A 16,030-nucleotide genomic window follows, 5' to 3' on the forward strand; every position below is an offset into this window, starting at 1 on the left:
TTGATTATATAGAGAGAACTATTAACAATAGACTACATCAAACATCTACAAAAATTAGTACCGTATTTGCCTGATTAGAAGCCCGGGCGTCTATTCATTAACAAGGAAAAAAATTGTGTGAAAAGAAAAAAAAAAGTTGCCAAAAGAGGGAATCAAACCCATGTCCTCTAGCTCATCAGACTGTGCTTCAAGAGTTAAGCTAATTGGAACAATCTGAAGTTGTAGTTATCTAAATTGGCTATAATATCCGCATCTATAGTGAGAATATTTTAAGGATGGGTGTTTATTTAAGCTGGGCTTCTAATCAGGCAAATACGGTAATCCATGCCTGACCCTAAATTTAATGTGATAATATGTTTTTCCTGAAATTCATAGCTTAATTACTACAATAAACAATGAAATTCCTTATGCATGTTGCTGCTATCATTGCTATAAATAGTTATAACCGACACTACATTAGATTAATTGTTTATGCTTTAAATGCATTCCCTTCATTGCCATATTAAGAAGTTATAACTGATACTATATTAGGCTAGTTCTTCATATTATTTAAATGTGCATCTTTCTGTCACAAATAAGGTAATGGGATATAAGCCATTTTGGTAGTAAGGAGTGGCAAAATTCATTGTTATTCTGACAGATTGACAGTTTACATTAAACAATAATAACTGTTACTACAATAATTTTATATATAATTCTATTACTGAATGCTACATATGTATAGTCTTGCTGTAGGCAGAGGGCTTGGGTAGCAAGACCAAAATATGTATAGGTATGATGCCATAAGGTGCATGTACTTACTCCAGTTGAGAAGCAACTTGACTCACTGGCATATCTGAGACAATACTTTCTGCCATAAGCATGAGGATAATCATTAGCAGTGCACTGGATATTAGCACTCAAGCAATCATAGAAACTGCAGTCACCATTACTGGCCAGAGCAGAGCAGTTAGTAGTTTGAGCTGTGCATTGATCAGTGATGCACAATAGAATGACAACTGCAGCAGCAATAGTGAAAAAACCAGAAATCATCTTATGATATTAGCTGCAGCCTATAAAGAAAAAAAACAATAAAAAGGAAGAAAAAGAATTAGATGAGAGTGAGCTGGAAATTCGCTAGTCTTCATCAGAATTATGCTGAGGAGTTCAAAATTATGAAAGTCGAGGGCAATGGAATAGTGATTAAGAGCCTAAAACAATAAATGTCAGCCAATGAACACTTTGTAATGAGGGACATCATTGGGTACATCAATTCCTCCTAAAGTACAACTACACAAGGTTTATTGTGCTTTAATGGTGTATAAAAACCAAGAGCAAAATTCACCGATTAGTTCATTGGCATTAACACTTACATGTACCACAAACACTGGATCTACTCTGATGATGTAAAGTATTGATCCTGACACTACTGGTCTACAAACCAAAATTTCAAACAAGACATTAACCAACTTGATCTAGTTACCAATAGTTGGAAATATAAAAGAGAAACAATATTTATAAGTTTCATTTTCTCATTTTTTTATATAGCTGCTCAGAGGTTTACTTTTTTGGAGTCCTCCAAGAATTCCTGGAATTTCTTCTTGGAATTATAATGGTAAGTATTAAAAATGGGGATTGATACTTAATTAACATTATCTATATAATGTGTATAATGTACTTCATTGAAAAAAGAGATACCCAACAAGTACAGAGGCAAAAAATGGCCTCATTAGCCAATCACACACAGCTAATGAGACAGAACATAAGCCTGCAGCAGCAGATGCTTGCCAAACTGCCACAAATGCAGGAAGCAATCTAATCTATGGTCAGAGTTACCAGGTACTATAAGTATATATATATAATGGTTAGACAGCCTGAGCCTGGGGACACAATGAACTGGAAGTCAGGAGGAGGAAGAGGTCCAGGCTTGCAGGGGAATTTATTTTAATAGTAAGTATGGCAGTTAATGGTCATTTATGACCATACATGTACGTATCTCCTGGGGTTATTGTTTCACCCTTGCTGCTGCCAATACCTGGAAAAGTAGTAGACAAAGTTAGGGCTGGTCTCTTTGTGGACTTGAGGAAAATTTTCCCTGATAACGCCATTCCCACCAAACAAATATCAGAGATTGGCTCAAGCTCAGGATCAAAGTTAAGGAGAACTGGAGGATGTCATACATGTATTTTGAATTTAGAGCTGTACAACTAAGAGAGTTTCCATGAAATACCAAACAATTTTCTATGCAAATAAGGTCAAATGCTTCACCGGATTAAAATATGAAAAGTAACCTGTATGGAGACATTTAAAGAAACTAGCCATTTTAATCATCCATCCAACAAAGACAAGTTTTGTGCAAGAACAATAAAAGGACATGCGATAAAAGCATTTACTTGTTTCCAAGGAATTATTGTATAAATATGCTATGGAAACGTACGACAATGATATTGATATTCCAGGATAAAGTAGCTAAAAAATCATAAAGTAAGTATATAGTAGCACACATATTCACTAATCTGCCATTTGAAAAGTATTTCAGCTAACTATCTATATAAGTAGTTGAGGCCACTGTGCAGACTAAGAGCTTGCCAAAGTCTCCAAGTGAGAGTACAATGAGTGTGGGTACAACAATTATTGTACAGTGTGATGACAGCAAGAACTGTGACAAACAACTCCAAAACCTTGTACTTTCTGGAGTTCAAAATAGACAAAGGCCTGGTAGTTGTTTCGGAGGAGGCATTAGACTTGCAGTGGCCATTCGAAGAGTAAAATGTTACTTATCAGTAAGACACTCTAATTTCATTACTCATTTGTAATAGGAATATTGACCTTGGCTATTGGCCTTAGTCTCATGATGGGAGTGTCTGTGGACTTTGTTAGTAAAATACATCAGCTGGGAATTAGAATATTAACTGGAATGACTTTAGAGGAAAGAAGTATATGTAGGACTGTTCCCAGGAAACTTCTAAGGATGCAGCAACAATCTACTCAGTCGGAGAGCCTAAGAGGTGAAAATAATCGCTACGCCCAGGAACAGAGATAAATCTACATAAGTATGTCTGTGCTAGGCTGGATGATGAATCTAAAATATCTGATGTGAATGATTTGCTATGTATTGTAGATCCTGTATTACCAGCACAAATTAGTCACAGTAGATGGGGCTTTATTGAATGAATGGCTTTGCAAGTTTTTACAGAAGAAAAAGTAACGTCACTTTATCGGTCATTTAATTATGGCTGCTAAGCATTTTTATAGTCAGGATATAGAAGAATTTACAAGATTCAACAAAAGGAGTACTTTACTAATGGGCAATATAGCACTGAATGACATAGGTGTGTCATTGTTTCACCAATCAATACCTGACTTCTGTTTAATACCAAAAAGGTACATGTAGTTGGATGTTTAAAGATTTTAACTTTATAGCTTAATATATATTTAGAGATAGTAGAAGTTTACACAGCATTACACACACACATATATACTTGCACTATAAATCTTTCTCTCTGCTTCACAGAGCTCCTCACTTTCAAGCTTCATCTGATCAGTTAACATCAATGGATCAGAATTTTGCCTCACAGACCACAAGAACAGGTTCTCCTTTACTTAGGTATTTTCTTTCAGCTTTATCTCCAATGCCCTTTCAATTCCTTTCTAAGTCATCAATTGTTCTTGATACTTGATTCTTGCACTGTGATGGCACGACAGTATAGTGATGAGATGAAAGGGGTGAATGCCGTCACTACATTCTTTCAGGAGTACATTCATTCTAATTTTAGTTCCATGCTTAAAGTTTCTGATGAAGGAGCTAACATTTTCTTGAAATCTCTTTGCTTAGTGGAAGTAAAAAACAAAGATTTGTCTTTTGTGTCTAGTCTAGCAGTGCTCAGCTTTTCCTGACACTAGAAGCTAAGTAGTGTCATACAATGTCACTAAGTAGGCAGTGAAGCCATCATAAGTGCATTAATATTCACCAACAGTATGACTCCATCTCATATATACACCATACATTATGTGAGGACCAGCCCTTATATTTTAACAGCTACTTAAGTGACAGTTGAGGGTTGACACTGTGAGGTTTTGATGTAGATTTTCCTCTTCAGGCACATACTACTGTATAATACTAAAAGCTCCTAATCTACACTGTAAGTAAGACATGGATTGGGTCACTAAGAGTGCAACTATTAACAAGGGGCACTTTGGTGTCATCTATTGTTGTGCTGGGCCTTTCTTTGAATTATAGTTCTAGAATGGCTGAAATGTATAAGCTGCAAATAAATTTGTTGAAAGGAACGACCTCCATTGCTTGTTCTACTAATGAAGTCGAAATGTTGGAATTGAAACCAGAGTACCCAATACTGGGGCAAAACTGACTCCTGACACTTCACTTGAATATAATTCCATTGAAGCTGGATTGCAGGCAGAAAACCTGTCAGTGCAATATTTTGTTAAATATTGCCAAGTATGACCATTTTGACGTGATCCTCATTAGTACAAAATTACAAAATAAAGCACTGATGGTCAGAATTAGCCTCTCACTTGCATCAAGAAATGCCAGTTGTCGTGCTAACCACTTCATTACACTCACGAGTGTTAAGGAGTCAAATGACGTTGAATTAAAAATGTTAACTCTTAACAAATTCAAGATGGGAGACAACAATGAAGCACCAAAAGTGGGCTATACTGCCACAGCTTCAGGATCATTCATTTGACAAAGCTAGTGCATGCTTACCATAACACTATCAGTCTAGCACCAAGGCGAATTGATAAAACAATTAATGGAGCAGGGCCACATAATATGACAATGATTGAGAAAATGACTTTTGGCCAATATGATGAAAGTGGCTGGACATTCATCATTTAAGGCACTTGGAAGTGATGTATGCTTTGAGAAAGTACAAATTTACGGGATGAAATGTTGTTGGCCAAATATTGTCAAACATGGCTAAAATGATACATATACATGTTCTCATGTTGTGTATTAACTTTGAGCTCATTCTGATCAAATTTAGATTTATTATGAATTTTTAACATTGCACAATACTTACGTAGGACTAGAACTGGGACTTTGGCCAAATTTCGTCAAAATGGCGAGAAAGAATTCACCATTTTTATAATTTTTTCCTCATAGACATACAAGTTTTGATGTTGTAGAGAACATGTGAGCTGATTCCAATCAAAATTTATCAATTCTTAAAGTTGCTCCAAATGCCATGTACTGTATTATAGTAGTGATTGCGAAGCATGCTATTTAGCTCACTTAGCATGCTTTGTGGGAAAGGCTGGTTACGGTACACAATTCTACAGCATATACTTCCACTAGTTAAAACAACTCATATTCTTCAAATCATTATTTGTCCATCAAAATCATTGGATAGATGTGGCATTAAGCATATTATGAAGCAGCTCAGTTATACAAGTGTTTGGTTCCATTTACAAACAAGATACAAAAGAAATTGTATTTAATTTATTTGAAAATCCAGGACAAGAAACAGCTGTAGTTAATAAACTAAAAAAAGTTGGAGGACAGGATATTTGCCATCGCTATTGTCCCACTTTAATGTCAGCACCTTTGGGATCTCTTCCATTAAAGATATGGTCATTGCATCAGTAATAAACAGATTCTTTTATGCTTCCAATTCAGATGGTTTCACTTTAATTTTGTAGCTGCACATTCATTTCACATAGCTAATATGATTAATAAAAAGGCTCATAGACCAGCTTTTACAATGAGAGTATGACCACCATTACACTGGAGTAGGCTGCTGTCTTACACCTACACAATTCCTACTGCAAGCATTGATAACACCACTGGCTCCTCTCAGCTCTTTAATATACTGACGTCTTCTATACACTTCATCACTCAGGAGAAAAGGGTGACCCCTCTTTTCATTCACAATCTTTTTATTGGTTTCTCATTTCCAAACTTGTCTCTTTGCTTCAACAAAAAAAAACAGAAATTCGAATGAAAACAAGACTCTTGACCTCTTTACTCGCTATAGCAATGAAGGAAGGAAAAACTTGCACACATAGTGGACCATTGACATAAGGAAGAACAGTAGATTTGTTCAGAGCAACACAAGGAATCCACAACAAGGAAAAATTTGCTACACTTTTTGATAAATCACAAAAATTCATTAAAAGAATCCAATAATACAATATAAAACAAATAATTCACAGAAATCCACCAGTAATCCAGATAATCCTAGATATAATCCAAAAAATCCAAGCAAGAACCCAAGGCAATCCAGTCACAAAATTCAAGAATTTACTGTCAGTGATTTATTAACCATTACAAATAGTTAATTAAATTAATTAATGGTTAATTACCTTTAATAACATGGTGGATACTAGTTATTATATGATCAAAAATTCAAGCAAAAAATCCAAAAAAGTCCCCCATAAATCCAGTCAAAATCAGGATGGGTTTTGAATTTGGTACATTTTTGGAGGCCGTCACCGACCCCTTGAAGCAGTGTCATAATAACAAAGGTGTGGCTTTGACAAAGTTAATTAAACGGAGGTGTGATGTGTTTTATTATACATTCACAATTCATAAAGACATCTGTGAGATTCGTGAAAATTGCGTACCTTGCAGAAAACGACTTACATGTATAAGGTATTCTGTTTGGTACTCTACTATACAATAGCATGAAATACATCATGTACATTCTACATGTACATCAGACTACATGTAAAAGCATAATATTCATACGACTAATAGTAAGTGCCAGCCACTAACTTCACGTTAGATTACACTGCAGATTTACAGTGCTTGTAGTATAGCCGCTTAATTTCGCGAGTACAAATAATTGACACTGTTTCTGCAGATTTTTCGTATTTTAATTCTGTAAAATTATCCATCTCAATTTACAATTATAATGACATTTGCTTTAATAAAATGGCTCTTTTGCGTGTGGCTTCATAAAACTTGAACCACAAAAGTTCATTCGCAAAAAAAGACTTGTAGCCTGATTCATGAAAGTTTATTGCCTCAAAACAATGTGGCTATACTTAATAACTAATTAAGCTAAACCAAAAAATGCTGTAATGCCAAAGGCAATGGGGACTGTAACCGTGTCCACTCCACTAGAAATGAATGCTCTTTCCAATTCGGGCCAAGTCCATAAAAGGTTGATCAAAGGCATGTACACGTATGCTAGTCTACAAATGAGATTCAAACTCAAAAAATCAGGCAACAACACCTGATGCTGGGAGAAGACCAGCTGGCCATCAAATGCTTTCATTAGCTTATCCATGCGCATTAAAAAAGCAACAATTAGTACCTATTAAGAAAGATTCTCACCAAAAAAGAATAAAAGATACAACCCAGGCAAGCGTCATCTATCACATGAGCTGATTTATAATTGCGTTAAAAAATAGAATGTACATGTATCGTCAAAATTTTGCTATAATTTATAATATTTTAAGCAAATAAAGGCCAAATGCATATGTCTTATATAATACTTTCCCATGATGTGGAATTAATATTAAAGGTAAGAATAATTATGCAAATAGTAAAAAATAATGTATGAATATTAAACTGACCTGCCACATTAACTTCAAATAAAAATCAGTTCTGATAACAAAGTCAGTTATACTTGTGGGCCAAGCACATGTGTATAATTATGTCTCATATTCTCTCATGGAATTCAAATCCCACATCACATGTTCGCGACATTTTCAGTGCTATAATAACAGTAGTATCTTCAATAACAATAGTATCTTCTATAATATTAATATTATCTTATTTACTGACCATCAAAAGGTGGAAATTTTCCCACATCAGATCCTAATGATACTCAATCTCTGGTATATCCCTCGAATGATGGCAGGCTATCTTTAAGATTATCGTTCAACATCTAACACAAAAGAAAACATCAATATCAATATTCCATAATTGGGTTCAACAAAATGACACAATTAATGCCTATGAAAAGTTAAAACATTCACCTATAAATATAGTTTTCTTCTCAGCAGTTTTTGAAGTAGTTTTGTGCCCATATATCTATGTCGTACCGGCCCACATCTTGCTGGACGAAGACGCTAGCTAGTCTCGCTAGCATTAAAGTACTTTATCTAAAATGAAAAATAAAATAATCATCTTAATTTTTCTTAACCCACTCTCCTACTTGGCAAAGTATCTAGCGGATTCTTTTAAAACTTTTTCCACAATCCAATCATGAAGCCTCCTTAGCCAATCATTTTAATCAGTGCAGCCGCTAAACATTAATAATAAACAAGTCCCATAAATGAATAAAAATTGCGATAGCCCACATACTCAATAAATAATGGCTGGATCTGATGACTCCAAAATTGAGATCATCTCTCCTAAATCGCTCCTAAAAGATTCTTCTTCAGAAAAATGTTATCATCTCCATCTTTACCATCATGCTAGCCACGTGCGACGCGTGAGTACACAACACAATGGCGGGGGTGAGCCAGGAATCTACTGCGCATGCGTAGAGTCACTAATTGAATTTATTGCAAAGACTCCTCCAATTCATCATAGATACTACTATCTATGAATTCATGAACATACACATATGCAACCCTGCATACCCGGTACCGAGAGAACTACTGCTTGGAAAAATTTGGCATCAATGGGAACAATGCAGTCACAAAATTTAAAAGCAAAAATAGCTGACAAAATGTTTACAAAAAATTAATGCTCACTGACGTCACTTCCTTTGAAAAAAATTAATGCAGTATAACAATAATAAAAATTTTATAAAAATGATAATGCTACAGTACCAGCTAGCTCCTCATGTTATTGAGCCTAGAACACTGGTAGACTACCTAATGAAAGAATTCTTGTATTAGTGCATGCATTTGGGTTCTGTACACTTAACGACCCACAAACTAAACAATCCACAAAGTTTAATATTACATTAAATACACATGCAGGAGTCCATGAAAGATTCATTTTCCTCCTCATTATGGACTACAAGTATTACTTGTACATAGGTGTATAGGAATGATTCGAAAGTTAGGGGAGCTGAAGGGGGCTGAACATAAAAACATCTAAATATGTACTGTCATATGTGCTCTCGACAGCTACTGCATGCCTAAACAGCTACTGCATGCCTAATTCCTGCCATTTGTTATTGCTACATCATGCCCATTTAACTGAATGATGAGTTTCAAGCTAATAATAACCTACTAACAACTTGAAATAAAGCCATGTGATGGTATTTCTTATTGTTCATCTATCAAAAGTTGGGGGGCTAAACCCCTCCTGTTGAAAAATTGGGGGGCTTCAGCCCCCCTAGCCCCCACTTTCCTACACCTATGCTTGTAGTATATGTGGAGGAGAATGCATACAAACCAAATCTTTTTGGTTTGTATGCAAACATTATGCTCCTTCTTTCAAAGGAAACTATATGCATGTGTAGCTGCAATTAGCCTGCAATTATTTTACTGTTTGACATCAGCCTTAGTGGCACCATGACTACTATTTACTTTATACATGCTTTGCAACTTATTTTGCTTTTATTCATTTCTTATCCCTTTTTCCACTCTACCTCTCCTTCACTTTTGCTTTCACTAGTTTTTCATTAAATTATTTTTTGAGAATAAAAATAAATAATCCATGACAAAAATAATAATAACATTGTTTATGGTAATAATAATTATCCTTTTTCTCATTTTCTCTACAATAAATTTCTAAGTCTACTTGACTACTTGAAAAAAAAATGAAGTATTTCACTACCACAATAAAAAAGACTAAAAAATAGAAATTAATCAGTTACTGCATGGAGCTGGTACATGATCACCATTCATCCTCATAACCTCACATGTCATTCTTAGAAGTTTGAGTTTACATATGCCAGAGCAATCTATTAAATAGATCATTAAAGAATAATAAACAACATGGTACATAATAATTATTTTCCGTTGCCCTGGTATGCATACAATTATCAAAGGGCTACAATATGAAAAACAGTTGAAAATGATCAAAGTATAGGAGTTGTAGTAACAATTAACAACACCTGTAGCTATTTGTGGGAAAACCAAAAACAAATGGTACTATACAAGCAGTCAAGCAGCAGAACAGGCAACATTGAAGCTAGGTTTACATTCGACGAAACGGTCAAAAAGTGTGTGAGCAATTTGACCTTTTGATGCAAAAACACTTTGAAGTTGACGCAAAATTAGTCAAATTTCAATTATTGTGTTCATTTGCCTTGCGTTTTGTGTCAAGTGTAAACCAGGCTTAAAAGAGTACAAAATAATACAAAATTATAAAACAAGGACTCATACAACAAAGCAAAAGTAATCATTATTCTTAAATTACTCACTTACCAGGTATTGGTGAAGTAGTATCAGCAAAAGTAGTATTTAATGCAAATGAATTGATATCATTCAATCCAACAATAGACAAATACACATTAGGCATTGATGTCTGCCTCTTTCTACGGCTTCCATCATCATCATCATCATCATCAGTAGTTGACTGTATATATAATTGCGGACTAATGAAATAATCAATGCCATTTCCATTGCTCATGACAGAGAAGTCTTGTGTTAGTGCATCTGGGTTTTGTACATTAAACGATCCACGAACCACCAAATTTCCCACTGTAATATCAATTTTTAGTGTCATTCCCATTGATGGAAATACATACTGTAACGAACGAGATGCTCCTTTTTTAAGGGTAGTGGCAATTTCTTTTCCAGTCTCAGATTCTGTTGAAGCTATAAATTGATTTTATAAGTAAAATTTATATTATAAAAAATTAGTGACTTACATGAACATGTTGATACTCGTAATTGTATCAAAACAGCCTGAAAAGTATCAGATGAAAAACCACTGATAGTAAAAACACCTTGTTGACCATCTGAAGCAATGGTAACTAACTCTGCATTACTGACACCAGTTCCAATACCAAAAGAGAAAACATTAATCTTGTCATTATGGACAGCTTGAGCAGATTGCACTGTTGCTGAAGGGACGGTAGACAATCCATCAGTAAGAACAGCAACTACACGAGGGACACCTTCACTAACACGAGCAGTAGCAAATGCTGCAGTCAATTGATCCAATGCTAAGTTAGTATAAGTATATCCTCCAGTGTATGGTATGCTTCTGACAGCAGTAGCCAATTGTGAATAGGTATTAATGGAACCTAATTGGATAACAATTGATGGAGTGTCAGCAAAACGAATGACTCCAACACGAGTGTCATTTGGTCCAATGGTAAAGTTAGACAGCATGTTTGCAACAAAGTTTTTCATTATCTCAAAGTTTTGAGCTGTAACACTTCCAGATGCATCCAATAAAATAATAAAATCAAAAGCTCTTGCAGTACAATCTGTACAAAGATAAGAATATCATAATTTTATACAGTACTAAAGTACATACCTAAATAGTTTTGTATAACAGATACAAGAGAAGTGTCAGGCCTATCGCACTGTGGAGCATCAGTAAGGAATGTAGAAATCTGGGAAGGGCATGAAGCAGTTGTTGTTTTAATCTATAAAAGCAGAATAATAATAATAATGTATAATAATAATAGTTTTTCTTTCTTCTTTTTTCTCATAATATTAATTAAAGTCTTTATGTTTATATGGTAATATTAATAGTAATAATAATAATAATAATAATAATAATAATAATAATAATAATAAGTCATTTATATTTCTGCTAAACAATAAGGAGTAATTATTACTTCACATTTATAATAGACTCAACTACCACTCTCTTACCTGATTTATCAATGTTCTACTCCAATTACTTTTTTTGTAATCATAAAAAATTCTATTTTCAATTTGATTAAGGTTCTGACATTGAGGTGATAAGAATATATCTGTACAGAACCCATTATCAGTATAACATTGAGGACGATTTTCAAATTCAAGATTTCCAAACTCGCTACAATCAGTATTTGCATTACTATAGAGAGCACTGTTGACAATAGACTGCATCAAGCATCTATGGACATTAGTAATCCATGTCTGACCCTAAGATAATAATAAATTCATGTATGAAGACATGCTTTGGTAAATTCATGCTTGATCTCTACTATGAAATTTATGGTATTTATGTAGTTTAAACATAGAGTTATTTGATCATACATTGCTTTCTAAGAAATACTCTTAAAAGGATGTCTTCTTTTTCACAGAATTTATTGTGAGGATATCAAGGAATTTGTAATTTAATTAGGCTACATAATGTAGTGATTTCCTAGGAAATATTTATACACACAAGGACATCATATATCAAAGCTACCTACTAGTGCTGCTACTTGTTCAAAGCAATATTAATGATAACTTTCTAAATCTATAATTATAGCAACTCTGTTGACTGAATTTTTTTGACAGTACATCAAACTAACCCCCCAAAATAGTTATATTTATAAATTCATATATTTAAAGCATTGTATTTTATTGTTTTGGTAAACACACAATTGCAATGTGTCAATCTACAACTCTACTACAAATGTATTTTATACATCTTCATGCAAATATTTTAGTGGCTTTATCCTCAGATAATGGCATTACAAAAAATTACCATTATAAATTGCCTTCTTAGAAGTATTTTTCTTAAAAGGATGTTTTAGCTTTCTAATTAGTATATAATTACAACTATTTATATACAACAAGGATATTATAAATAATTTGTAATTATACAAAATATATGGTGGAATCATGTAGGGTTTTTTCTAGGAAATATTTACAAAAAAGATATCAGATATCAAAGCTGCCCAATACTAGTTGTTGAAAGCAACTTTAATGGTAATTTTTTGACAAATGACCAAAATGTCACAATTACAATAAAACAAAATAGAATACAAATCAAATCAGGCTAGGGCACAGAGTTATACTGTGGAGCATAGCTCCAAAACAGATTGGCAAGCCAGCTTAATTACAAAAAAACCAAGAAAGAACAAAGGCTAGAATACAGTAAATAAGGAAAAGGAGGAGGAGGTTGATAAAGTAACATTAATTAGAGTTTTAAAAAATACAATAAGGTAATAGATTAAATCTACATGGCAACTCTGTTGCCCACTAAAATTTTATCAAATTAACCACTAACTTGCTTTCAACAAAGTTGATTAAGCTGTGGGGCATGCATCATTGCAATCAGTGTAGACTACTTACTGCTGTTGTGAAGGACTCTGATTGCCTCATGAATCTGCGACAGTAGCGTCTTCCACGGAAAAGAGGATAATCTCTTCGTCCGCAACTGAATTTAGTGCTCAAGCAATCATAAAAACTGCAGTTACCAGCACTGGCTAAAGCAGAACAGTCAGTACCTTGAGCTGTGCATTGAGCAGTGATGCACAATAGAATGACAACAACAGTAGCAATAGTGGGAAAATGAGAAATCATCTTACAATATTAGCAGCAGCCTATAAAGTTAAAAACAACAAGAGGATGGATGAGAGTGAGCTGGGAAACTGAAAATTACACAAACTAAATGAGATTAATTATATAAGCAATGACAGGAAACATTAATACCCTAACATACAGGAAGTATCTAATTTCATATAGTCGGTTTCATTTGAGTTGCCACAGGAAGTAAATCAATGTTTGCATCACAAACGTCATTCCTAGCCACACCCAAAATGGTGGCAAAAAGCAAGTAAACTCTTTCATTGAGCGTTTCTTCACCTCTAAGACCTTTTATTGTCTATTTTATCCTTGCTTTGGATACTACTACCTTTCATTATAACTGGCTAGACTTTTTTCTGTCACAAAGCTGACAAAGACCTCCAATACGGAAGATAACAACCTAGGTTGAGGGTAATGAAGAAAAACGGCGATCAAGAAGGCTGTGGACAGGTATAGCAGATGTTTCCCAGTAGTATAGACTGCTAGTTGAATGCCTCCTTCTTTAGAGAACCTCATCTGTCTGCTTTTATTTTATAAAATAAAAAAGCATTAATTTTCTTAAAATAATAATGAGATGCAAATTATATTCACGAGTGTGATGTAGCGTAAACGTAATGATTCATCATGGCGGCTCCCTTTGAACTAGAGCGGAAGAACCCATTCAGAACCTTCCAGAGTATCTAGAGACTCAAAAATTGGTACAGATTTTCGGAAGAACCCGTTATGCAACTATACCAAGTTTCAGGTTGCTAGCATTAGTAATAAAAAAGTTATAAGGGGTGGTGCTTGGGCAACTCAACTGAAACCGACTATACACACCTAGATCTAGACAGAAGTATGCAGCAGGGATGAGTATTTTTATGTATGCTTTAAAAGCATGCATATTGGCTTTGAAAATTCGATCACTTTTAAGTTATGATTTACTATCATAAGTACCATTGAGCCAGAATGCTGATACCTAGTAAGAAGCCTTGTGCTAGTGTATTTGGGTTTGTACACTAAATAATCCACAAACTAAACCTCTGATTAGCTGCAAATGTTTACTGATTACCTTTGGCACCAAAAGTACTTGTTTACTTTATACATAGATAAACATGCATTAGAGCTTAATTTACCTCATAAATTATTAATTCATTGCTTATTTCTTTTTCCACTCTACCTCTCTTTCACTATTGCTTTCACTACCTTGTCATTAAAACTTTTTGTTGAGAATCTGATAAGAATAAATAATCCAAGGCAAAAATAATGATGACATTGATCATGGTAATTTTTAATATCTTCCCTTTTCCTTATTTTCTCTACAATAAAACTCCAAGAAAAAATTTTACTTGACTACTTGACAAAAATTAACTACAAAACTAATTAACTAATCATTAAATAAAATGATTTATTTTGTTAGCTTCCCGCTTGTGTCTTAGTAATTAAGGTTGAAGAAACATAACTAGCATACCAATTTTTATTTTATTCACTTAATTGTCTGTCATCAGTCAGACAATTTTTCAAAAATCAATCAATAACTTAAATAACAATATACTGCACTGATTAAAAATAACAACAAAAGAGAAAGTAAAATACTTATTTCTAGTAAAAAATTAATTGATGTGCAGTAGATCTACAACAATCAAATGAAAGAAGCCTCCAACTAGTCATATAAAGCACACATGCACAGACGGCATCCCATATCTATATAAAAGAGGCGGAAACAGACCAAAGCAACCACAGCCTTGATTTCATTGTTGATTTAAGTCAGACCATTTTTGATACGACTCCAATTTACACACACATATTATAGAGCAGTAGCTGCAGTATTAAACCACACATATGCAACCTGACATACTAAGCACTACCACTTGGTAATAACATAGTCAAAAGCCCTTGAATTGCAATCTGTACAAACAAAAAAGTAGTATTTACATACCTTTTATATTTACATGCATTTCTCACTTAAAGGTTAAACCAATGTACCATGCTGCAGCATCTCATAATATAAAAATCAATTTTTTTTTTTCATTTGCTTGATAATCTATCTGTCTGGCATCATTGGAAACAATGCAATCACAAAATTTAAATCAAAAATAGTTGACAAAATATTGACTATACAACAATGAATGTTCACTTCACTTCCTTCTAAAAAAAATGCAGCACTTTATAATGATAATAAAGCCTATACTGATACAAAATTAAAAGCCAAGTTCTCCATGCATATCTATATATAGAGGAGGAAACAGAGCAAAGCAATCATCATAAGTGCTATTGCCCTAGAACGCTGGTATATACCTATAATGAAAAATCTTATGTTAGTATTTGGGTTTTGTACACTTCATGATCCACAGTCACAGACGAAACAATCCACAAACTTTGTTATTGCATCAAATTCCCATGTAGGAATCCAAGGAAGACTCATTCTCCTCCATGCACATTATGGACTAACAAATAGTAATCAATGACTGACTTACTTGGTTGTATGAAAACATTATAAACTTTCAAAGGAAATTATAATGCATGTTCAGTTCTAATTATCTAGCTGCAAATATGTGCTGATTGACATCATTAGCCTTAGTGGCACCAAGAGTGGATAATTAAATAATTATCCACTCTTGGTATTATGAGATGTGCATGTTTAGAATATTATGTTCTGTGTTAATTACTTCTGATAATATATGAACATGTATACTTTTAATTAATAAAATGATCTTATGCTCTAGATCTATCTCCT

General features: G+C 33.9%; 2 protein-coding genes and 1 long non-coding RNA gene across 4 annotated transcripts in view; all 3 read right to left on the reverse strand.

Annotated features, from left to right (window-relative positions):
• The window catches only part of LOC109580877 (uncharacterized), a 2,131-nt gene extending 1,078 nt beyond the window's left edge, over positions 1-1,053 (reverse strand). The window contains exon 1 of the mRNA XM_019994438.1: positions 802-1,053. Coding sequence (XP_019849997.1) covers positions 802-1,032 — 231 coding nt within the window. The 5' untranslated portion in view covers positions 1,033-1,053. The remainder of the gene's footprint in view (positions 1-801) is intronic.
• A 6,448-nt stretch (positions 1,054-7,501) lies between these two features.
• On the reverse strand, positions 7,502-8,374 carry LOC109580878 (uncharacterized). 2 transcript variants are annotated; one of them, XR_002184423.1, is made up of 5 exons: positions 8,258-8,374; positions 8,109-8,198; positions 7,930-8,055; positions 7,736-7,838; positions 7,502-7,665 (listed from the first exon to the last, which is right to left on the reverse strand). It is a non-coding gene; the product is annotated as an uncharacterized LOC109580878 (long non-coding RNA). The 2 variants fall into 2 exon arrangements; XR_002184424.1 differs by having other exon boundaries at positions 8,101-8,198.
• A 1,199-nt stretch (positions 8,375-9,573) lies between these two features.
• Positions 9,574-16,030, reverse strand: part of LOC109580851 (uncharacterized) — a 16,571-nt gene continuing 10,114 nt past the window's right edge. Inside the window, exons 2-7 of the mRNA XM_019994407.1 lie at positions 13,081-13,331; positions 11,686-11,940; positions 11,342-11,453; positions 10,728-11,291; positions 10,282-10,674; positions 9,574-9,815 (exon numbers count right to left, since the gene is read on the reverse strand). Of these exons, the coding sequence (XP_019849966.1) occupies positions 9,721-9,815; positions 10,282-10,674; positions 10,728-11,291; positions 11,342-11,453; positions 11,686-11,940; positions 13,081-13,311 (1,650 nt within the window). The 5' untranslated portion in view covers positions 13,312-13,331 and the 3' untranslated portion in view covers positions 9,574-9,720. The remainder of the gene's footprint in view (positions 9,816-10,281; positions 10,675-10,727; positions 11,292-11,341; positions 11,454-11,685; positions 11,941-13,080; positions 13,332-16,030) is intronic.

This window comes from Amphimedon queenslandica, unplaced genomic scaffold (assembly GCF_000090795.2).
Source record: "Amphimedon queenslandica unplaced genomic scaffold, v1.1 AMPQUscaffold_13473, whole genome shotgun sequence".
NCBI classification, from domain to species: Eukaryota; Metazoa; Porifera; class Demospongiae; order Haplosclerida; family Niphatidae; genus Amphimedon; species Amphimedon queenslandica.